The sequence below is a fragment of the Penicillium verrucosum genome (assembly GCF_028828655.1).
Source record: "Penicillium verrucosum strain IBT 35672 chromosome Unknown utg000001l_segment0_segment0, whole genome shotgun sequence".
NCBI classification, from domain to species: domain Eukaryota; kingdom Fungi; phylum Ascomycota; class Eurotiomycetes; order Eurotiales; family Aspergillaceae; genus Penicillium; species Penicillium verrucosum.
Genome location: NW_026643210.1, coordinates 9,663,080 through 9,686,600, shown reverse-complemented (window position 1 = coordinate 9,686,600; position 23,521 = coordinate 9,663,080). Strand labels below are relative to the sequence as shown.

General features: G+C 47.7%; 9 protein-coding genes across 9 annotated transcripts; 4 read left to right on the top strand and 5 right to left on the bottom strand.

The window, feature by feature from the left end:
* Positions 1–328: 328 nt before the first annotated feature.
* On the top strand, positions 329–1,212 carry N7516_003519 (putative short chain dehydrogenase/oxidoreductase; the record flags this gene model as incomplete). The annotated part of the gene is made up of 2 exons (XM_057216239.1): positions 329–467; positions 533–1,212. The coding sequence occupies 2 exons, from the start codon at positions 329–331 to the stop codon at positions 1,210–1,212; spliced, it is 819 nt and encodes a 272-aa protein (XP_057078122.1).
* A 1,196-nt stretch (positions 1,213–2,408) lies between these two features.
* Positions 2,409–8,115, top strand: N7516_003518 (putative DEAD/DEAH box helicase; the record flags this gene model as incomplete). The annotated part of the gene is made up of 4 exons (XM_057216238.1): positions 2,409–2,434; positions 2,494–3,163; positions 3,217–4,961; positions 5,010–8,115. 4 exons carry the CDS (start codon positions 2,409–2,411, stop codon positions 8,113–8,115), a joined length of 5,547 nt encoding a protein of 1,848 aa, XP_057078121.1.
* Positions 8,116–9,261: 1,146 nt separating this feature from the next.
* Positions 9,262–10,552, bottom strand: N7516_003517 (uncharacterized protein; the record flags this gene model as incomplete). The annotated part of the gene is made up of 5 exons (XM_057216237.1): positions 9,262–9,599; positions 9,650–9,714; positions 9,773–10,152; positions 10,217–10,284; positions 10,357–10,552. The coding sequence occupies 5 exons, from the start codon at positions 10,550–10,552 to the stop codon at positions 9,262–9,264; spliced, it is 1,047 nt and encodes a 348-aa protein (XP_057078120.1).
* A 534-nt stretch (positions 10,553–11,086) lies between these two features.
* N7516_003516 (putative isoamyl alcohol oxidase) lies at positions 11,087–12,781 on the top strand (the record flags this gene model as incomplete). Its single annotated transcript, XM_057216236.1, has 1 exon — positions 11,087–12,781. The coding sequence occupies one exon, from the start codon at positions 11,087–11,089 to the stop codon at positions 12,779–12,781; it is 1,695 nt and encodes a 564-aa protein (XP_057078119.1).
* A 490-nt stretch (positions 12,782–13,271) lies between these two features.
* N7516_003515 (uncharacterized protein) lies at positions 13,272–15,201 on the bottom strand (the record flags this gene model as incomplete). Its single annotated transcript, XM_057216235.1, has 4 exons — positions 13,272–13,908; positions 13,974–14,041; positions 14,096–14,751; positions 14,823–15,201. The coding sequence occupies 4 exons, from the start codon at positions 15,199–15,201 to the stop codon at positions 13,272–13,274; spliced, it is 1,740 nt and encodes a 579-aa protein (XP_057078118.1).
* Positions 15,202–15,655: 454 nt separating this feature from the next.
* N7516_003514 (uncharacterized protein) lies at positions 15,656–16,937 on the bottom strand (the record flags this gene model as incomplete). The annotated part of the gene is given in 3 exon segments (XM_057216234.1): positions 15,656–16,221; positions 16,279–16,722; positions 16,739–16,937. The coding sequence occupies 3 exon segments, from the start codon at positions 16,935–16,937 to the stop codon at positions 15,656–15,658; spliced, it is 1,209 nt and encodes a 402-aa protein (XP_057078117.1).
* A 242-nt stretch (positions 16,938–17,179) lies between these two features.
* On the bottom strand, positions 17,180–18,247 carry N7516_003513 (GILT family protein; the record flags this gene model as incomplete). The annotated part of the gene is made up of 2 exons (XM_057216233.1): positions 17,180–17,702; positions 17,790–18,247. 2 exons carry the CDS (start codon positions 18,245–18,247, stop codon positions 17,180–17,182), a joined length of 981 nt encoding a protein of 326 aa, XP_057078116.1.
* Positions 18,248–20,262: 2,015 nt separating this feature from the next.
* N7516_003512 (hexokinase family protein) lies at positions 20,263–22,220 on the top strand (the record flags this gene model as incomplete). The annotated part of the gene is made up of 2 exons (XM_057216232.1): positions 20,263–20,891; positions 20,978–22,220. 2 exons carry the CDS (start codon positions 20,263–20,265, stop codon positions 22,218–22,220), a joined length of 1,872 nt encoding a protein of 623 aa, XP_057078115.1.
* An 852-nt stretch (positions 22,221–23,072) lies between these two features.
* Positions 23,073–23,508, bottom strand: N7516_003511 (uncharacterized protein; the record flags this gene model as incomplete). Its single annotated transcript, XM_057216231.1, has 2 exons — positions 23,073–23,329; positions 23,394–23,508. 2 exons carry the CDS (start codon positions 23,506–23,508, stop codon positions 23,073–23,075), a joined length of 372 nt encoding a protein of 123 aa, XP_057078114.1.
* Between the last annotated feature and the right edge of the window lie 13 nt (positions 23,509–23,521).

The following is a 23,521-nucleotide window of genomic DNA, read 5'->3' as shown; positions in this document are numbered from 1 at the left end:
CAAGGAAGTACCGTCCTAGCTCTCTAGACATATAAATCTCCCGATGCCGTGGATGCAATATCGTGAGTTCTTTGGTCACAGCTGTCAACATTAATACTATCCCCTCCTCCCAGATATCTCATTCTATATATCCTCCATCCTTTCCTTCCCTATGTCTCTTATCTCCCGAGTATCGCTTCCCGTTCGTACACGGCTAGCCGGACTTGCCGTCACTACTCCTCGTTCTCTCTTTTCCTCGCCAACCCGCTTGTACTCGACTCCCAATAGCTCATTCAGCACTCAGGCTATCCACAATGTACCTCACAGTCCGGACCATATCCAATCAAAAATGCCGGCGAAAGAGCTTTTGCGCAACAACCACCGTTTCGGCGAATTTGATCTGGAGGGCCGAGTATACGCTATCACCGGCGGTGGACGAGGACTGGGACTATCAATGGCGGAAGCATTGATAGAAGCCGGAGCAAAAGGTACTTACACCCTTATTTCCCCTTTCTCGAAATGAACCAATGCTAACGCAATATCATGTAACTAGTGTATTGTCTGGACCGCCTCGAAACCCCGCATCCAGACTTCCTCGTTGCTAAGAAGAAGGCCGAGGAAGACTATGGGAGCAACCTGGAGTACATCCGCATTGACGTACGCAATAACACCGAAGTCAACAACGCATTCGCAGCCATTGCAGCACAGGGAGAGCGATTGGACGGTATGATCGCCGCAGCCGGAATCAACCACCTCCAAAGTGCACTGGAGCACACCCAGCAGGCTTTAGACGACGTGATGTCGATTAATTATAATGGGGTGTTCAACTCGGCCACTGCGGCCGCCCGTCAGATGTTCAAATACCAACAGAAGGGATCGATCCTACTAGTAGCCAGCATGAGCGGCCTCATTGCCAACAAGGGCATGACCTCGCCCGTGTACAACTCATCCAAGGCCGCAGTTATCCAGCTAAGCCGCTCTCTCGCTATGGAATGGGGTCGTCACGGCATTCGTGTCAATAGCCTGTGCCCCGGTCACATCATCACCCCGATGGTGGACGAGGTATTCAGACAAAACCCCGCTGCCAAAGCTACTTGGGAAGCGGAAAATATGCTTGGTCGCTTGGCGTTGCCTGAGGAGTTCCGCGGTACGGCTCTTTTCTGTCTTTCTGATGCGAGCAGCTTTATGACAGGAAGCACTCTGCTCGTTGATGGAGGACACACTGCTTGGTAATAGGTATCCTCAACTGGCAAAACATTTGCACAAAAGTCAAGTTTGAAGAAAAGATACGAACATATCTGGCGAAAAAGTTCAAAGAAAGGTACTGGCGTTTGTGGCGAATTTCGTACAATAAGCATATAGTTATATATACCTTGTGCACCAACCACTTGTTTTAACCAACAATCCAGATTTTCCAGAGTACTGTTCTTTTCATCCATCAGACATCGAGGGTTGTTTTCCAACATCGCAGTATGTGGCGACCAACTCAGCACTTTCCTCCTATTGGCTTTTTTTGCCATCGGAAAATTGGCCACATGTCCACCACCTGGGCAATCTTCAAACAATGAGTTCGAAATGCAATCACCTATGATAGAAACCAGGCATTTTCATACATTGAAATTAGAAGGGTTGCAACCATTCTGGATAGACATCCCCCTTTCTGGCCTCTCCGTTTAAGGATATCAATAGATAAATAACTTACTTCAGATATATAGACACAAACTTCTCATTGGGAGGTCGATATAAAATTGAAGTATGCATGTATTAGTTATCAGCAATTATTTGGAAGAAGGTAGAGATAGTGTGGGGTAAAAAAAAAAACTCCAAGAATATGAAAAGCTTAGGCACATTCTTGCCTCCATATGAATATTTCGATCTGAAATTCCAGTTAATCTCTCGGATGTCTGCTCCGATATGATCCATCATAGATGTTAGATGTTGGATGGATGTTGGATACTGCTGTACATCGTATACTGGATAAGGCGGTCATTGATTTTTCTGCCCGAAATCCCTTCACTGTTGTTCAACCCACTTGGGCAAATATATCAAAAGTTCAAACTATTCTAGATACTGTCTTTACACCAAAAGAGTATAGAGTAAATGAGTCAGAGTTCCGTCACACTGCATAATATCCTAGGTAAGCGGTTTGTGGGATCTTGAAAATCACATGTGCGATACAATCCGAATATATCCTGTTTGATGCCCCTCCTTTCGACCGTTTGCTCTTTATATTTTCCCAGGCCATCCCAAACTTATATTTTACAATCTTCTCCTTCTCCTTCTTTGTGCCTCACGTTCTTCCCCTTGCTCTCCTAGCTTCGCTTACCCAGGTTAATCATCTTCGTGCCTTTACATGTCGATCCTCCAGTCTTGATACTAATAGTCTATATCCAGCCATCTAGGCGAACTACCGGAATATCGAGAAGATAATGGATCGTCATGTTGTACTTGATTGGTGAGCACTGGCTTTGCAGCACTTGGAGCCAGCTCGTTTTTACTAATTATTAAACAAAGGTACAATAATCTAGACTCTCGAGTCGTCGACCTCGTCGGTGACTTTGCCGGTGACGAGCTTTTCATAATCGAAGGAGATTCGCTTCTACTTGAATGTTTTTCCAACGACAAACTTGATTTCAACCCGGGATTCCAGGTCTTGCATGCGACTTACCTCGTCGAGAAGTTGTTGCAAAAGCTTCAGCAGCGCAAGTGTTTCTTCGAGGTTGTCTTCTTCGCCGAGAATGCCTCATTATGCATTCCGAAAGGAGTCCACAGAGACCTCCACGCGAGATACCTCCTTGCCCGAGAGGCAATCATACAACATCTTGTCTCTGTTCGCGTCCAACCTTCGCAATTCTTCCAAGCTCTGAGGTTTGATAGCTTCCAGTCCGATGAGTTTAAAGCTCATCTGATAAGTTCGGGAGCATATTTGTTCATGTGTCATGATGGCGCATTTTCCGAGCAGGATAAGGACGATACTGCTAGTGATATCGACAGCTACGACTCTGAAAGTGACTCTGAAAGTGACTCTGACGACAGTGACTTCGAAGATGATGATCAAAAAGGTTCTTTTGTCGATAAGCGAGGCGAGATCTCAAGATTTAAGTTCCGCGCGATGATCTATTGGTTCGTTGTCCACGGATACAACCTTGCTCTCGTCAACAGTCTCGGGTTCCGTGATACAAAGGTAAGTCTTTTTAACCGCCGGAAGATTAGGCTCGATGCTCACAATATACATAGGTCATGGCAATGGTGATTGAAAGCTCCATTAAAACGAATCCCTTACCGACTGGCCCTGAAACAGATGATCCTAATCAATTGTGGAATTCCCTCTCTCAATTAAAGATTGAAGACAGTCGAGACCAAGCGGAGGATGTGGAATATGAATCGTCAAACCAAGTTCAAACAGTGAAGCTCCTTGAACAGGCACTTCTTGAGAAGCCTGAGCTGTCGCAACGCCAATGTCTTGTGGTTGCTACGCTCAGCTCCATGCTTTTGGGCGTGGCAGACAATGAAAACAAGATTGAAGCCCAGTCTATGCTTTTGCACATTGTACTTTTGCAAAACACCCAACTGTCGGATCGATCAATTCAAACAACTGTACCCAAAGACTTGAAGTTCTTCAACGAATTTGTGAAAACCGCGAACGATTTGCTCAGCTCGAAGCTTTGGGGGAAAGCAATGAGTGACCATAACCTACCTTGCGATCTGTCTGACCTCTTGGACGGAACATTGTTTTTCGAAGTCCAACGGATGGTCGAGAACCTGGGCATCCAAACAGTACTCTCATCGGCCACACAATCCCCTTTCAACGCCCTTGCGTGTCTGGTGGACAGCATTTGTGGTTCAACCCTGCAATGTGAAGCGATTGGGGGCGCGGGAGCTGCCTCTGAAGCTAACACCGATGGAAGTATCTCCAAGCCTCATTATGGCTTCGAGAAGGTGCTTCCATTTAGCAATGCAGTCTTCGATAAACTTCTGAAGCCTGTTCATCTCGAAATTGACGAATCTGCCGATGCGAAGAGTGATTCCCAAGTTTTCAAGGAGTTCAAAGAAGATAGCCACTGGCATAGCTCCAAGCCCCTGGACCAAAAGAAAGTCATCCTAACCCCCCAAGAGGTTGAGCGAAGCCACAAACGGAACCAGCGTTTTATGGCCGAGATGAGAGATTATGCTGCAAGTCTCTCTTCATCACAACCGGAGCCGATTATCGTTGGATCTTCCAGTAGTTCACGCCAGAAGTCTCACCAACCCCCTTCGACAGGCAGAGACGTTGGAACTACCTCGAAACCAGACAAAAAATCCCACTCTAAACCCGGTAAACCGTCCACCAAGGAGAAGGCCGCAGCTTTCATTCATCAAAAAGCAATGGAAGTCACCCAGAAACAGAGACAGAAGTGGAAAAACGTGTACAATGATGAGTTCGCTCAAATCGATGATCTTGTGACTCGTTTTACAAAGCTCAACGGATACTTGACAAGTCTGCCCAAAGACAGTCGACAGGTTCTGGAGCCTGAAATTCTGACTTGCATGATTGACACATTGCTACGACTTCTATTTGTCGAACGCATAAATGTGCAGAGTAAAACGCACATGTTGATCGTGACACGCATTTGGGAGATCGTCACTTCCCTCGCGAAAATCAAGCAAGGCATCTCATCCGATATTGTCGCATATGTCTCGACAGTCTGTCAAGTACTCGGTTTGCCAACTGCTCAGCTTCACGCCGATAGTGAACAGAAATTATCTTTCCCGTCGTTCAAGATCCCCAAATCAGCACCCAGCATGAGTATCGAAATGAGCCCAGTTGAATTCCAGCTTCAACATGGTGGGCCCTTCATGGAGCGCAGCATAGACTCATTGCCCGACTCCCGGACGCCTGAGTTTGCGCCTGATCGCTGGCAGCGTGAAGTGTTGGACCAGATCGATGCAAAGAAGAGCGCATTCATCGTGGCCCCAACGAGTGCGGGAAAAACATTCATCTCGTAAGTCGCAATATGGTCTAATTCAGAATCATGCTAACATTCACCCAGCTTCTATGCGATGAGACAGATCTTAAAAGAAGATAACGATGGAATTCTTGTTTATGTTGCCCCCACAAAGGCTCTTGTCAATCAGATCGCAGCTGAGGTGCAAGCCCGATTTTCCAAGACGTTCCCAGCTAAGACTAGTGGCAAATCGGTTTGGGCCATCCACACAAGAGACTACCGCATCAATAATCCCCAGGGATGCCAAATTCTCATCACAGTTCCCCAGATTCTTCAGATCATGCTACTTAATCCCTCGAACGCCAATGCATGGACTCCCCGCTTGAGGCGTATCATCTTTGATGAGATTCATTGTATCGGCCAGGCCGAGGATGGTGTCGTTTGGGAACAACTGCTTCTGATGTCCCCATGCCCAATTATTGCCCTCTCGGCTACCGTTGGAAATCCCCAGGAATTCTACAACTGGCTGAATTTTGCCCAGAAAACCAATGGATTTGACCTTAAGATGATTCAGCATCAACACCGTTATTCGGATTTGCGAAAGTACGTTTACCAGCCTCATGGTGACTTCGCGTTCAAAGGGTTTTCCAGTACTCCTAGCTTGGCCCGTTTGGGCCTCGATGGAGCAGATGATATGACGTTCGTGCATCCTGTCACCAGCCTGCTGGATCGTACCAGATCGATACCAGATGATCTAGACTTTGAGCCACGTGACTGTTTCACTTTGTGGAAAGCAATGAAGGACCTTCAAACAAAGCAGTTCCCTGTTGATCCGTCTTTGGATCCCACCGTCTTTTTCTCAAACATCGTCATTCAAAAAGTGCATGTCATTGAATGGCAGAAACGACTGAAAATGTTGTTGGGAGAGTGGATGAAAGACCAAGAATCTCCTTTCGAGAAACTTTTGCTCAATCTTGAACACCCAACAGAGTTCGCGTTGGAAAAAGAAAAGGACTTGTCGAAGCAGGTTTCTCGGATGAATGGCCTATCTGACAACGTAAACGGTAACCTGGTCGACACAACCCTCCCTTTGATCTCCTCGCTACACGCCCAGAATGCTCTGCCCGCCCTATTCTTCAATTACGACCGCGGTAGATGTGAAGATATATGCCAAGATCTGTTGACACAGCTACAAAATGCCGAGACGAAATGGAAAGAAGAGAGCCCGGTATGGAAATCCAAGATTGCCAAATGGGAAGTATGGAAGACATCCAAGTTGTCAGCAAAGAAGAAGCTTGAAAGGGCTACCAAGAAGAAACCAAGCGGAAACGCCGACGAAGAGCCAACTTCCAAGGCAGAGCAAGCTAAAGAATCAGCATCTACTGACTTCGGCTGGCTTGATCTCTTTGACCCGACGAAGCCTGTGGATGGATTCCATTTGGCTGACTTCAAGAAAGTCCCCGCTTCCGAGTTCTCTGTCTATGCCAAGCAGCTGCAGTGGCGCTCGGTGCCTCAATGGTTGATCGATGCCCTCGAGCGAGGAATCGGTGTTCACCATGCTGGTATGAACCGCAAATACCGTCAGGTTTGTGAGATTCTCTTTAGGAAGGGCTTCCTGCGTGTCGTGATTGCTACCGGCACTTTGGCCTTGGGTATCAACATGCCTTGTAAGACAGTCGTTTTTTCGGGCGATTCCATTTTCTTGACAGCCCTGAATTTCCGACAGGCCGCTGGACGAGCAGGACGTCGTGGATTTGACGTCCTCGGAAATGTTGTTTTCCAGCAGGTTCCACCATCCAAGGTGCAACGTCTGATGAGCTCAAGACTCCCAAGTCTCAGTGGACATTTCCCCATTACAACAAGTTTGGTTCTACGACTGTTCATCCTGCTGCATGGCTCAAAGCAAGCTCCATCCGCCGTGAACTCAATCAATTCGATACTCTCAAGTTCTCGCATCCACCTTGGTGGTCCTGAGATGAAACAAACAGTGCTTCACCATCTCCGATTCTCCATCGAGTATCTCCGACGAAACAATCTTCTTAGCGGTACAGGTATGGCTTTGAACTTTGCGGGCTGTATCTCTCATCTGTACCACACCGAGAATTCTAGTTTCGCTTTCCATGCCCTACTGAATTCGGGATACCTCCAAGATCTCTGCCAGGACATAGAGACGAAGCCAAAAAAGACTGTCCATACTCTGATGCTGGTTATGGCCCACCTTTTCGGGCGTATTCCCCTGCGAGCTTCCACCTTGGAATGGTTCCAGAACGCAGAAAAGAAGCCCTCCTCGATCGTGGCTCTTCCACCTCTCCCGAGGAAAGCAGCCTCCGCCTTACGGGCTCACAACAAACAAGTCCTGGACGTCTACACGGGCTACTTCTCTACTTTCGTTAAGCAGCATATCAAGGAACCCGACTGTTTGCTACCATTCAGTGGGACCAAGTGCGGTGGAGAAAGTTCCTCCAAGGAACTCGGTTTCTCGCAGTTCGACCACATCTCCCCATCAATTGTCTCCCCATTCTTCGCCCTTTCAGGAAACGGAGACGAATGCAATACTGTCTTTGAGCTCAGTCAGATGGCCCGCAGTGGCGTTTGGATTGAGGATTCTGTCATTCCATATGTGGCTGTTGACCCTAACGAGAACGCGCCCCCTCTCAACGCATACCTGTATGACTTCTTCAAGCATGGAAATGTTTCTCAGCTGGAGACTGCGAACCGCATCCGTCGCGGCGACATCTGGTTTGTGCTGAATGACTTCTCATTGACTTTGGCGACCATCAAGACTAGCATTGAAGGGTTCCTCAAGCCTGGAGGCAACATCGGTGCCGACATGCTCGATGTTGCTGGTGGAGGTGATGATTATGAGAACCTCGTGGACGATAAGGCCGTTGATCAGATTGAGGCCGAAAATGCTGGAAAGGACGTGAAACCAGACAACAAGCAGGCGATGCCTGCTGCTCCCATCCCTAGCTCTCGCCCCAAAGTGAAGAAGGTTGTGATGGATAGCTGGGAGGATGAGATGGATGACGAAGATGATGAAAGCGAGGAGGAAGCGATCGCTGCCTCCAAAGATGCGACCAACGGGCTCAGCTCTAAAACTACGCAAGAGAAGCCAGTGGACAACTCTCAACGATCTATGCTCTTGGTTGCCAAGGCCTTCAAAGAACTGCACAGCGAGTTTGATACCAAGTTCAAGGCTATGTGGGCTTAAGAATTGGTTGTGAGGGACGAGATACTAAAACGAGATAGTAAATTGAGAAATTTCATAAGTGCGAGATTTCTGATGTGATATCCAACAGTATTACCTAGGTAAAATTAGATGGTAATAACCCGTCTCTCAAGATATCAGCTCCAGTGGAGTATTATGTGCTCGTATCACTGATCGATCGTATATAAAATCCCGTCAGTTCCCTAGTCTGGTTGCTACTAGAGCCAAACCAAGGGGTAGAACATGCAAGCAAGTGTATGGACCTAGTGTGGAGTGTGGAGAAGATTCAACCGGAAGGCTACACTTGTAAACCAATCCAGTGTTGACTGGTAGCAACTTATAGTTAACTAGTATTACAGAATTAGAACTCTTCTGAATTGAACTTCCATTGGCTCGGTTTTACCCGTGGGGTAATGCCCATGCGTGGGGTTTACTAGTGACAGGCTCGTGCGGAAGAGAGAAAAACATGCTGGTGTATCCCTTACAGCGACATCGTAGATCAAATATACGATGATCTACGTTCTACACTTGGCTCAAGATAGTCTCTAACACACTGCTACGCCATCTTATGACTCTTTTTTGGTTTGGAGGAGACTATTGGTATCGAAGTAGTAATTTGTCTCGGTCTAGACATGTTTGCTTATTGACTATGTGAATGCTTGGAATCCCTGGATTGTGCTCAAATAGTCTTCAAGTTTTGTGTATAACTTTCCTGAATACCTCACAGGTAGGCAGTAGTCAGCCATGATATTCTACCATGTGGTTGACCGGTGAATAACTAAGATTCGGCCCAGCCTTATAGCAGCGATATACGTCACTATGGAGGACTCATGCAAGATGACCTCGATGGGACTGATAGCGACTTGAATTTCCACCTTATACCAGGTTCTTTTGAAGAAAGCAAGTAGTCATTGTATGTCTGTTGTGCCAGCAAATATGTTGCTACTACTCTTGACCTCAGTAAGTCAATCCTTGGAAATATACAGGCTACTTTCCGGAAGAGGCTAACAAGCCGGGGGTTTTAGACAAATGCATCAGCAACGACCACGGCGAGCTTCGTTGCTAGATTAGCAATGTAGGGATCAATCAGTATAAGGGGGGATTGAAACGCGTATTAATGACTGGAAATTGCTTTTGTATTTAAGAAGATTATGAAGCCATGATATTGTTGGAGTGTCGGTCATAATCCCGCCTATTATTCTCCGCTTCGGAGCTCTGATGACTTGCCGTAGCCATAGCATTGGGGTTAATTGAGTTCGCTGACGCTCCACAATCACTACCAAGCGCTCGAAACTCGCCTTTGCTTCCTCGCATCGTGTGTAAATGGAGGTTGGATCCGGTAGAAGGTTGAGAATGGTACTTCGAGACGTTACTTCTGACTTTGCTGCGGACGCCTTGCACGAGTGGGTTAAGAAAAGGGAGGCAACCACAAATGATAGCCACGTCTAGTTCGAGGCAAGTCCAGATAGACTCTTTGGCGCTAGAGGCTGGAGGGTGTTAGTTGGAGTCATTGTATAAGCTGGGGTTAGGAACGGACCGGCAAGATCGGTGAGCTGGAATTGGCGGAATTCAATCAGGCGCATCAGACTGAAGATGCAGACACTATACAATTTGTCATTAGAAAGGAAGCGATATATCATGTGGGGAAGGGTTCACGCACAGTCCACCCAGAGAGAATACCATGGTCAATGCGATTTTCTGCCGATTGTTGATCTGTAACTTCCAGAACACAGGAATTGGCAGACAGAGAATGATAACATCTTCAATTAAGGCGATGGAGCCCATAACCTGGAAGAATTCAACCTGTCCTGACATGCAGTGTCCATCCAAGTCTTTGTTGTAGTAGTATTGCACCGGTGTACATTGGAAGATATTGGTCAACAGAGCAGCGAGAGCCCATGTGGCGATAAATCCGGCTAGGCAGTTGGAAATAACGACGTATGTCCGAATGGAGCTGAATAGTCGTTTGATGAAGACGACAATCGAGATCTTGACAAAGGCCATTGACGGGGCCCAGAACTTCTGTATCATCCATGATCCCTGCGAAATGATATTAGATGTTATGTTATCCAGGTCAGTATAAGCTAGAACATAAAGAACATACGAATTGAATACGCATCCGTTCATCTTTGGGGAGTGATTTGGTCGGTAGACCGACACCATTGAAGGCGGCTATTAAATTAGTTAGTATAGTTAGTCTCCATGGATGTTAGGCTGCAGGCACAAGGAATGAGGAATACTTACTATCTACTACAAAGGCCGTCACAGCGAAGGAGATTATCAGACCAGCTCCCATTAAATAATCTTCCAGTGGAAGCCCCGCCGCTTTCATTCGTCTGCAGTACAGTCGTAAAAGAAAGGTCACTGTCGCCAAAGCAGCCCCAATAATTGGCACAATAGTAAGGACATTTTTCCAATATGTATTCACTTTGTATGTCATCTTGATGTGGATAGAAAGGGAAAAAAGAAAAGAAAAGAAAAGAAAACCTCATTCTCCCGAGAGACCCTGAAAGTCGAACCTATTGAAGAGGTTAAAGGGGGATCGACATTTCTGTGTACACATTAAACGGGTTGAGGTCACCACTTGAACCCTACTTTCACTCATTGGACCAACCAATTTCTTAAGAGAGAGAGAGAGAGTATTATAACTCGGTAGAATATTCCTTCGATCGTAAAAGGATTCAAAGTTTGTCAGATAATTGGATTTAATATGATACATAGCCAATAATAGAAGATCATTTTGATGATCCTTTACCTAAATCAGATCGAATTTATATTATATCTCGTACAACTAAGACATTCACTGGTTCATGCGTACCTTTTCTAGCGCTTCTTAGGGCTTCTTAGTGAGTCTTAGTGTATCTTAGTGTGTCTTGGTATATCTTAGTATGTCTCAGTTCTTTTTCTCTCTCTGATATATTTCTCTCTCTGATATAAACCTTTTTTCCTTTTCCATTCTGCAATCGCCAAGAAAATGGAGTTGGCCAAGTTATCCGGCCTCCTATTGGCCTTAGTAAGCTCGACTGTTGCGGACTGTACTTTGAATGACTTCAATGTAACAGTTGGAGGGCGAGCCCAGCATTTAACCCCTTTCTCCTTGCCCTGTTTCTCCAGCTACAATGGGGAACCGGTGGCTCCCGACAATGCTGCCTGCGCTGCTATCCAAGAAAACCACTCGGATCCGTGGCTGCGAACCAATTCTCCCAATGGTTACATGAACAACCAGGATGAGATGTGGGCATCCGATCCTAGTGATCAGTGCCTCCTTGATAGTAGCAACCCGACGGATCCCCTAGCGTTCTTGAACGCCACCTGTCGCCAGGGCAATCTACCCTCGCACTATCTTGAAGTGCAGAGCGAAACGGATGTGATTGAAGCTTTCAAGTTCTCCAGCTGCTCTGGCAAGAAACTCGTCATCAAAAATAGTGGCCATGATTACCTCACCCGCAGCAGTGGTCGTGACACGCTATCTCTTTGGACGCGAAACCTGCGATCTCTGCACTACAGTGCGGACTTTGCTCCCCGCGGCGCCAAAAACACCGCTCACAGATATAAAGCTATCACTGTCGGCGCTGGAGTCAACTTCGACGAGGCGTACGAATTTGCACAAAAAAACAACGTAACCATACTTGGCGGCTACTCATCCACCGTCGGCGTCTCAGGCGGTTGGGTACAAAACGGCGGTCATTCCATCTTGAGTCCCGTGTACGGTCTCGGCGTGGACCGTGTCCTCGAGTTCAAGATTGTTACCCCAGACGGTGTCTACCGCACCGCCAATGAATTCCAGAACGCCGACCTTTTCTGGGCCCTCCGCGGTGGCGGCGGTGGAACCTTTGGCGTAGTCCTCGAAAGCACTCACCGTGTCGAGCCTGCTATCCGTTTTGTCGCTGCCAACATCAAGTTCCCCACCACCTCCACGAACATGCTTCCATTCATGGAGATTGTTGTCAACAACACCCTGAAATGGGGACAGGAAGGATGGGGCGGCCACATCACCGGTAACACTCTCGTCAACATCTCTCCGTTCCTCTCCACCGAGCAAGCCGAGGTCTCCCTGGCAAGCGTAATCGCCTACGCCAAAGCAAACGGCGGCTCCGCCACCATCGAAGAGTTCACGTCTTGGTACCCCTTCTACGAGAAATACGTCAAGACCAGCTCCGTCGCCGTCGGCGTCACTCGCTTCCCCGGAAGCCGACTGATCCCCCGCTCTATCTTCGAGACTGAAGAGGGTCGCACGAACCTCATGGATTACTTTGCAACCATCAAATCACTGGGTCAGACACCTTACATTCCCGTCGTCGGACCAGTGCTGTACAACTATACCGAGGGATCCACCAGTGCCACTCCCGCCTGGCGTGAGGCTATCTGGGAATTGGGATCCGGTGCCTCCTGGGAGTGGAACGCTACCCTTCCCACCCGGAAACAGAAGATCGCGTCCATTCAGAACATGACGGCCGTGATTGAGGGTATTACCCCTGGCAGTGGTGCATACAGCAACGAGGCCAACCCGTTCACGACTGATTGGGTCGAGGCGTGGTGGGGTGATAACTATGAGAAATTGGTGAACATTAAGAACAAATATGATCCCCAAGGTTTGTTGAGCTGCTGGAAGTGTGTTGGCTGGAAGGATTCGCAGGTTGCCGATTCATCCTTCGCTGCGCTTCTTTGATTCCAAGAAACGCGAAATATACACCTCTTGAGTGTACACATGTACTATATATCATAGACTTTACATATACACCATATACATACTATACGCGAAGGATATTTAGAGCAAAGAGATCAATTCAGAAAGTTGGGCTGGAAATTTGACCGAAAATACACAAACATGTCTTCATTTGAACATCTTGTGCCGCGTTAACCATCCCAGGATGTCGGCAAAGGTGATTAACCCGGAATTATAAATGTCTGTTCTCGAGTGCTGGTGCGGGGATAACTAGGTGATTGTGTACGTTGTATAGGATTCACAGCTTTGGACCGGCCAGCCTAACGATGGACGCCCATTCCAGGCTACTTTATAAACAGGCGGTGACGATAATACTGAGCCAAGCGCAGCGTACATAAATAGGAAGTGGGTTTCAATGCAATCCCAGTAGAATATAGATTTAACCTCACCAAAGCAGAGTAATCTCTAGCGGTTATTACTGTATCAAACTATATCACATGATATACACAAGCCTTCTAGCCCCAGTAGAATGCTCCAAATCATCCCTCCTACCACCACCGATAAGCACATCCCGCTCTCCACCTTGATCAACAGGACCAGCCTGTCCAATGGTATATGTCGTTTCCGCAGCTGCCCGATTCAACCTCTGTAAAAGAATGCGCAGTGCCACCGCAAAAACTGCAACGACAACCATGAAAAACGAGCAAGTGGCCATGCCCCGAATATACCACGGCCCGTCAGTCTCGGGATACAGTCTCGTCCCGAGCAAGGGTCCGCACTGTCCGATGATATTGAGAATGGCTATGCTCGCGCCCTTGCCCTCCTTTTCGACACGGTTATCCATTGACCATGTGATAATGAGGGTGATTGCGGAGAAGAACCCGGCCGTGGCGGGGTAGACACAGATGTAGCGGATGAATATGTGAAACCGTGGTGGCAGGTGTGAGTGGAAATAACCCGTTGCTGCGATCGCTAAGTAAGCGAGTGATGAGATGAGGGCGTGGGCTATTAGATATGGGCTTCGGGAGCGACTGCGATCTGACGCGTATGCGGTGAGAAGGACTACAACAAAGGCGATGAGATAGGGAGGTGCTGAGAGGGCCTGGGCCTGTAAGGAGGAATATCCCATGCTATATCGGATGTAAGTTGGCTATATAAATATAAGATCATGAATAAATAGTGGTGTGGGGCATACTCTTTAATGATAGTAGGTAAAAAGACAGGCATTGAGCTGAAAGCAACGTTACAACTGAAGAACATAAACTGTAGTAAATGTGTTAGGACCTTTGCACAATCTCAAATAGAGATAACACTCACGGCAGCCATATAAGCCTTGGGGTCAGCTGCAGTCTTCAGGATTTCTCGCCAGTTAAATCGACTTCCATACGATTGCTGATAATCGGCTGTGCTCTCCTCGAGGCGCTGCTGAGCTACCACTCTTTGTCGACGACTCAGGAATCGAGCCCGACCAGGGGAGTCTGGAATCAGGAACCAAGCAAATACTGCAACAATTACACTCGGGAACCCTTCGACAAGGAACAGAGTTCGCCACGGTGAGATCGGACCGCCACTGCTGAATCTAACAATCAAGTAGGCGAGACTGCTAGCAAAAGATGTCGCGAGTGGTGCCGCTGAGATAAACAATCCATTACGGAAAGCCAGCTCGTGTCTGCGATAGAACAAAGACAGGTAAAACGGGACACCCGGGCCAAAAGCCGCCTCGGTGATACCAAGCAACGCCCGGAGAACGACCAGGCCCCCAAAAGAAGTAGCTAGACACTGGAATGATGCGACAAGACCCCATCCACATACACATAAAGAGATATAAATATGCGGGGGAACAACACGGTACATCAGGGTCATCCATTCGAAGAGAATATAAGTAATATAGAAAGCAGTGAGTAGCCATTCATACTGCGAAGATGAAAGTTGTAGATCGTCTTGGAGTCCCGCTATCTTTGCATTTCCAATATCTGGATAAACTATCAGTACATGCTGGCAATCACAGGGGAAAGATTCCGCTGTGCGAAATAACTAAACATACTCGAGCGGTCCAAGAAGGAGAGCAAGTAGAGAAGGGCCAAAAACGGGACCAGCCTCCGGTCAAATCTCCTCACTACCCCGCTCTCCTCCTCCGGTGTGTATCTTGGGCCTAAGCCGCTGCGCGGCAGCTTACCCTCGAGCTCCTCGCTGGCGTTGTAGTTCCCATCGTTCTCGAAATCCGATAAAGGGTCGCCGACGTCTTGATGGTCATCAAAGTTGGTCTGTAGTCGCAATGGGGTTGTGGGTGGTTTTGCGGGGCCTGGCACTGGATTATCTTCGTCAGAGGCATACGAAACCGGTGTAAACTGTGGGTTTGAGGATGTGCTGGAGCTGGTGGAAAATGCATTATTCCCCGCGCCGGAGGGATGAAGGTCTGCCATTTCTCAAGAGAGAGACGCGTTTGGGGGTCGTTCTAGGAGTCGGGTCTATGAGGTAGTCTCTCCATTAGGGAGATATATCCTCTTCTCTGAGATCGAAAAGAAAGAAAATAATAAAATCCCCTCGATTCGCGAGACCAGATGACCGATGTTGATCAGCTGGGCATGGCCAGGGCCTCTGGGATGGATTATGTCATCTGCGCACGTGGAGTTGTAACTGGAGCTAAGATGTAAGTGGCTTAGCCCCGAGCTTAGTTCTATTGGCGATCCCTGAACTGGGGTTTCATGATCTACAAGTAGGAGAATGCTTGCTTGTGGAATTGAGTCGATTTTTCGATTTGAGACTAAGTTTTGTAGTACATCCAGGGTTGTACTTCGCCTCGGAAGTAGCGAAGAAAAGGCTGCCCTCATAGTTCAGGACGTATCTTTCAACCAGGAGCTCAGATCCGCGGTGAGCTTAAGGACGGTAGGAGTCCAAGGCACGACCATCCCAACCAATCCTTCTGTTGACATGGCTATGGTCCCATCCACCCTTGTGACTATGGTCCCATATGATACTGTCGGGGACATATCGGTCCCGACGGTTGTGTTCTCCGCGCTGGTCTCTGTAGTATCTGTGAGGTCTGTGGGGGCTGAGGCTTGGGCTGCCCATCGAGTCGTTGTCTGTGTGATCAAACTTGCGCTTGCGGCCACCAGCTAGTTGGCTTGCATGTGCCTGGCTAACCTGGATGATGTCTTCGATTTCGGGAATCAGATTGTGGTCTTTGTCGGTTGACAACAGGTATCGCAGGAGGTTCTCTGCCGTGTCACGGAGAAATCGGACACTGTTAGTTCGCTCCCGGTAGTTATCAGAAACCTGAAGGATGTAGTAATCGGCCTTCGCCTTCTGGTATACCTGGACGAGCTTGTCGATATGGTGTGACTCGGATGCGCCAGAGTCCTGTGACGACTTGCCAGTCTCGACCGCCTCGGTGGCACCTCCCACGCCGTCGGTTGCAGTAATTGGGATTTCGGAAATAGGGCCTGGTAGGTTGTGTTAAAATAGAGAGAAGTAAATTTCATCAAGGCGCAGTGACAGACCGTTGTCCAGGATGCGCTGGGCAGCAAAGTGGGCAGCAATGACAGAGTTGCTCTCCTCCTCCGACTGACAGTCCTTGGTTCCCAGATACTCAGCCAGATAGAATTCAAGCAGGCCATAGTGTTGCATGGTGTGTCCCTCGTCATAGAGACGAAGAAGAACACGGTCATAGATTGTGACCTGGCCATCATCGTAGGACTGCGAGCGGTGGCGGATGGACTTGACTTGGCGCCTCAGTCCATGGAAGAGGGCTCGAGCATGCTCGCGGTTGCCAACAAGCTCTTTCAAGAGCTCGCTTGGATTCATGACCACACTCCACTTGAGGTACAAGCTGTCCTCCTTACCACGCACCCCGCGAGACACGACACGCTTCGTCTCTATGGAAACCATTCCGTTAGCACAATGAGATGACGATATTAAAGTTGGAAATATGGGTAGGGCCAAGGCTGGAAGCAAACTTACCGCGCTGTTTTGAGTGAGAAGATGGTGGCATCGCGAAGCTCCACGCGGGTTGGGGACAATAACCCCACAAAGTTGATAAAGATAGTTGGAGAGTGGGGGAGAGAAAGGAGGATGAAGAAGTTCTGAGATCTGATGAAATACAACAATGGCAAGGAAACATGCAAACGGTCAGACTGTGCGCGACTCGGTGAATAGGCATTGTTTATCACTACACGCGGGCAAATACGTCTTCAATGCATGACATAGGGTTGGAGTTACCAAATATGGGAGTTCATCTGGGAAATATATAGCTTGAGCATTAAATTTGAATGTGGAGAATGCCTATAGTGCAGGTGTAATATGATAACATGTATTAGATCATCAGGGGGCATTTATCAAGTCTCATGTCCTATCGCATGGGAATGAATGCAGGGTATCAGCGATGAAGTATCCATCTCGAACTCAGTTTCTCTCCTTCCAGAGCTTTTCAACTTGGTCGATCAGGGCTGAGGGTTGGCTGCCTTGTCCATCCTGGGCACAGTTTTTCCACTCGCCGCTATCGCGGATGCACCAGACAACATCATCGAGACGCACTGTGCAACTAATCTTAACACCAAGTTGTTCGCCACGTAGAGCGCTTTCGCGTAGTAACGCAATGCCACTGAGTGGTGGTCCGCCGTCATTGCCATCGTTCGGGTCATCATTCTGTTGGCTCGCACACTTGTTTAAGGCGTCGAAGTCAATTCCATGTTCCAATGCACAGTGATGGACAAACTCGCGGTCAGGGATCCGGGAAAAGTCATTGATCAGACAGTTTGCGAATCCTAGCGACCGGATAATAGGGGTCCGGGGGTACTGAGATGGAAGAGACGCTTCGTCCGCAGTAGGAGGGAAAGGAAGGTTGGCCGCACAGAGGATGATCATATCACCGATGCATTCACCTGGGCCATGCTTGCATTCTATCTCTTCGGAATCTTTAGACACGCTATGATGATAGTATTAGTCAAATGTTTAGGACGGAGTCTGGTACAGAACAACATGGGTTCTTCTCCACATGTGGTTCGATGCTTACCTAGCAATAAATGATAGTTTGAAGTCCACCTTGTCACTGATTCTTTCCATGGCTGGTAGAACCAGTTTTTGCAAGCAGTCCTGGGCATCTGGACATTTGCTCATGATGTGAGCCTCCAACGGTATCTTAGTTTGCTCAAGTGTCTGATGCGCATCAGAAGCAAAGCGCCCCAGCTGTGAGTAGTTGTCATGTTCTTCTTGAACCTCAGCCCTATAATTCTCCGTTTGTGGGGCTATGCCGCTACATCGTGGGGATGACGGCCGTAGAAGCAAAATGTAGGCGATGAAGAGCAACGCGATGACACCTATCCGACACAAATAGGTGGCTGTGCTAGGACGTGGACGACGATCAGGGCTATTTCCCAGTTGAAGAGTGTCACTATATCCCTCCTTGGAGTGGATCGGTAGTTTTTCCATGATGGGATAAAATCGGAAGTGACGTTGTTTTGATAAGATCATGTGGAGAGTCTGGAGCTCCAGTCCTCTGGGGCCTAGGTGCTCAGGTGGGCCAAGTCGATTATGTAAGCTCTTCCCTTTCAGGTAGGTAGTTAACTACATAGTTACACGTAGATAATTAACACTAACCAACTAGTTAACTAGTTATAGGTATAGTTATTGGTTAATGTATTATAAAGATACAGCCCTACAATCATTACTCTTGTTTTAGTCAAAAGACCGGTAAGACTTTATGCTCTCCTAAATGCTTAAATGTGTCCACAATCACCAAGCCCATACGATGTATCCGTGCTAGGCTGGGCTCCGACTTCGGAGATGATTGGGACGGGGCATCAAGTACATACTCCGGAGCTTAGGTTTAAATACGTAGCCCAATGTCTAGAATCACTGGGCATTATCAGGTACGGTCTATGGGCAGACCGTGCATAAGAGCTCGGGATTGCGTGCTTTTGAGGCTCGTATATGAAAACCTTCATTAATCAATTCTATGATAGAACTATGCCAAATACGTGAAGCATCAAGCTATTTCCCGGTGGGCAACCCCAAGGTAAGGTAGTTTGAACCGAGTCCAGTAGGATCTGACAGCCTGATGTGGTGCCAGCGAGCGATCGAGACCCTGCAAATGAGACCATGTAAATGGGATCGTCCCCGTTGGTTCAAAAGGTAACGTTGGTTCAAAAGGTAAATGCGCCTGCGTCTGAATACGGGTATGTCCGGCCCGATCACCACGCGAGTGCCACGAGTGGTATATCGACCTTTGGCGGGCTTCTTATCGAACGAATAGAACAGAATACTTTGCCAATACTTTGCCAATACTTTGGCGTGTTTTTCCAAGCCAGAATCCTTCAATCCCACCAATGTTTCCTCGTAAGGGGGTACAATATAAATAGTATCATTACTCCATAACTAGTCTCCACTGGATCGGAACTGGCATTTAAACGTATAGGCTGTGTTTCGTCTAATCGTAAGACTGCCAAGAATGGAGAAATTGGCTTGGCTCTCCGGGATAAATCTCTACTAAAAGGTAGGGGAAAGGGTTTGTCCGGACATAATGACTTAAAGTAAGGTTACATAGACTTGGAGAGTTGAATTTAGAAAGATGCCAAAGAGGGGAGAGGGGAGACCAAAAGTAGAGTTTTCTTCCAATCCATACTCTTTTCTTAACTTGTCCCGAACAGCGTCGCATCGCCTCGTGCCTTCCGATGGTCGCATCTCACTTCTTATATATAAATATATCATATATATATATATATATATATCTTTCAAGCTTAGATCTGTCGAATTTTTGAACTTCTCTATCTGATCATATATCATCTCTAATAGGAATCTTTTCTTTTCCCCACTGAACTTCCGATTGTTCTCCCACTTGTTCTTCCGATCACTACAGTACTTGGATCAAAATATTAAAAGGTACTGAATAAATTCCCTACCTTCATATGTCTGTCTAAAAGGGAGCTTTATACTTCCATTCTTCACCAACTCCCTCAGTGCCCATCTAGGGATATTCTCCCTCAAAAGATCCCCCCAGTTCCCTATATATATAGTCTAATCATCTTCCTCCTATCATCTTTGAAAAAAAGAAAAGAAAAAAAAGAAAAAGAATTATCTTTTGTGATCAACACAATCAGTGCATACCTAAATTCCAGGGTATGTACAAGAATAAAACATAGATGGGGGAATTCCCCCTTCTGGCATGATCGTCGTGTTTTCTCTTTTTTCCCCCGCAGCCCGGTCGACCTGCAGACCGCGTCACCGAAATGTCCCTTTCCTTTTATTGCAACCTCGCTAACACAACAAGTTTAGCTCTTGAGCCAACTCTTGAGCTATTGGATTAGCTTCCCCCGGTAGCTTGTATCCACAATTCAAAGATTTTAAGGCCCTGTCTCTATTCCTGAACATTCCAGAACCCTACACGTCACTATTGACATAGCTGTGTCAGCTCATTTGGTTTGGTATTTTCAATCATTTGGAATAGGGAATTTCAAGGGGATATAATATATCTTCCATTTTTCCCCATCATGACCTCGGTCAATTCGAAATCCTCAAAGAAGGATGAGGAGTCCGAAATCATGCACGATTTGATTGAAGATGAGGAACATGAGGATGTCAGTTCAGAACTAAATGACATTCAACAAGAATATCTCGCGCACCAGCAGCAATTGGAAGAGTTCTTGTCACCAATCTCCCTGGATGAGGCTGTGCTGTACAAACTGGCCCGCCGCTTTTCCACCACATACCGCAACCTTGCCCTGACATCAGACCAGCAATTTTTGCCAACACCCGTGACTCAACTTCCTACTGGCCGGGAAACTGGTCGCTATCTAGCGATCGATGTAGGAGGTAGCAACCTTCGGGTGGCTTTTATCGAGTTACTCGGAGAAGCCGTGGATTCCGATGTTCGACCTACAGATGCTACGGAGAGGTCACAGGACACTATCCGGAAAGCTCAGCGCCAGCGGGTGAAGCGGACGCTTGAAAGAGCTTGGCCTATTCAAGAGCATTTGAAGATGGACAAGGCTGAGGATCTATTTTCTTGGATCGGTGATTGCATTGCGGAAGTGGTAGCGGAGAGTCTATCATCAGATGCCACGAAGAAGGATATCCCTGCCGAATTAGATATGGGAATCACGTTCAGTTTCCCCATCATGTGAGCCATTTCCCTTGTTCTCGTGCTGCTGGTCGTCCTGGATTCTGGGACTCCGGCTTCGTGGATTTTATGCTAACTAAGCCTAGGCAAGAATCATTGGCAGAGGCCACTTTAATGCCCATGGGGAAAGGCTTCGCCATCTCATCAAATCTCAATCTTGGAAACATCCTTCTAAATGGATATGAAAAACACACAAGGCGACCCGATGATGAAGACGAACCTACAACCAAACGTCGAAAGCTTTTCGCATTACCAAAACTGAAAATCCAGGCTATCACCAACGACACGGTGGCCACGCTAGCTTCCCTTGCATACAAAGTCAAGTCCCTACCAAACAGTAGAGTCGCCATGGGTATCATCGTGGGCACTGGCTGTAACGCAACTATCCCAATGAAGCTCGGTGATTTGCACGAATCTAAAGCCAAGAGTGTGAACGCAATGGAACCCAGCGCTGTGGAGACTATTGTCAACACTGAGTGGACTATTTCGGGTGCTGCGCCACCACTCAAGGAGCTCAACGTAACCACAAAATGGGACATCGAGCTGGACCAGGCATGTGCACGTCCAGGCTTCCAGCCCTTCGAATACATGACCGGAGGCCGCTACATTGGTGAACTGATTCGCTTGATCTTATTCGATTATCTCACAACAGTCGCCGAATTATCAAAACGCTCCCTACCTGCAAACCTCATCCAAGAATACGCCCTGACAACCACATACATCTCCGACCATATCGCCAAATCCCGTTCTGACAACGACCTCGCCCAAGCCTTGAACAAATCCCTCCCCCCGCCAGAGAGTAGTGACTGGCGCTGGGATTCCCGAGCCGCGGGCGCATTCCGAAAGATCGCTCGCACAGTACAAAGACGGTCAGCTGGGCTGATCGCCGCTGCGGTGGTCGGGCTCCTAGCCTGTGCTCGCGAGATCGAGCTAAAGGAAGACAGCAACAGCAGCTCACCCGAGAACCCCGCTTCACCCCAGAGCAACGGCGACGCCATCACTGAGATCATGGGTGCACCGGACGCCGCGGCTGCAAGCCTTAACTCTGCCACTGGCCCCGCAAACCACGCAACCCAGGAACATGTCGTCCCTGTCCTCGATCCTACGCCAATAGATTGGCAGTCTGGCCCTGAAGAGCTCGTCGTCGCTTACACTGGTGGTATTATCCAACATTACCCGCAATTCAAGGAGATGTGCCAGCAATACATTGACCGTCTTATCATGCGCACTGGTCCACAGCGAGGTGGGAAGTCGGTTTTCTTACGGGAAGCCTCCGACGGTGGTGTCATTGGTGCTGGTGTTTTGGCTGGCATGGTTGTGCGGAAATGAGCTTTTCTTTGAAACGTCAGCAAGTCATGCATTGGGCTCTCTTTGGTTTTTCTTCTTTGGGCGGAATTCAGCAATGCGAAAATGGTTCGAAATTAGGTGTCAATGGGATAATATTTGTTTATTTTTAAATTCGAGTCGGGGCTCACGGCATAGAAATGAGATTTGATTTCTGCCACTGAGGTCCTATTTTGGACGGTGGTAATTTTCGTTTATCTACGCTTTCATTGGATTTTTCCTATCAAAATTCAACTATCTGAGCGAGACTTTGCCGACGATCCAAGCACGACATTCAAGACTGGTCAATGAGGCACTGCCCCGAGAATTGACAGGACACGCACTCCCTCTGATACAGCGCATTGCAATGAAGTCGGCCTCAACCACGAAATGAAAGCTTTCTAATGACAGACGCCCAAGAATGTTACAACTATCGAAAGTCAACTTCACAGCGAGAGTATCATGACTGATTGCGCGGCTCCGCTCAAGGAAGCGTCATCGGAGAATGCAGGAACACCCAAAGAGCGGAATGCATTATGCACGACCGTTTATCCTTATCAAAGAAATGTCACATATACCCGTGGACATATTCGGATTACTAATTAGACAATCTCAGCCGAGGTCAAGCCCGGCCATCTTCATATTTGTTGTGGGAAACACAGTTCAAGAAGTCTGGTCCTGGTGAATCCCTGTAACTCCCGGAAATGGAGGAGAGTGATGAGCTGAGAACATCCTTCCCCACGTGTATCACCTACGCATCTGGAGCCAAGCCTGCTTACAGGACATGAGACCTCACTGGGATAGATATCCGTGACAATCAATGTCCCTTCTTTCGATATGTTGATGTCGAAGATTGTTTCAAATCAATCGGAACATGTTGTTTCGCACGCCGCGCTTCATTGCATTCGGTTTGCCGTCTTCGTATTCAATTCCAGAGGCTCCTCCTGCTCCAGACATTTGTTCGAGTCGCTCGCGAAGCTCGGCGTCGGCTTGGGATACGGTTTTGGCCTTGGGTGGAGGCGCGTGGCGCTTGTTGTCTTGGTTCGAGGAGTTATTTGATAATACCTGATTGCTTTCCTCTTGCTTGGACTCAGTGTTTCGGTGGCCTTGGGAGTCTATAAGTCCTCCAACACATTGGATGTTAGCTCTGAGATAGGCCTATGAACGGAACTGACTGACCTTGAGCTTCTAATGCTCTGAATGTTGTTGATAAGGATCGTACATAAGTAACATGCAATTGACTGGATAATGTTTTATTCAGAAGGAATAGAGACCCTGGACCCTTCACATTCATACTGTAGTAGCTC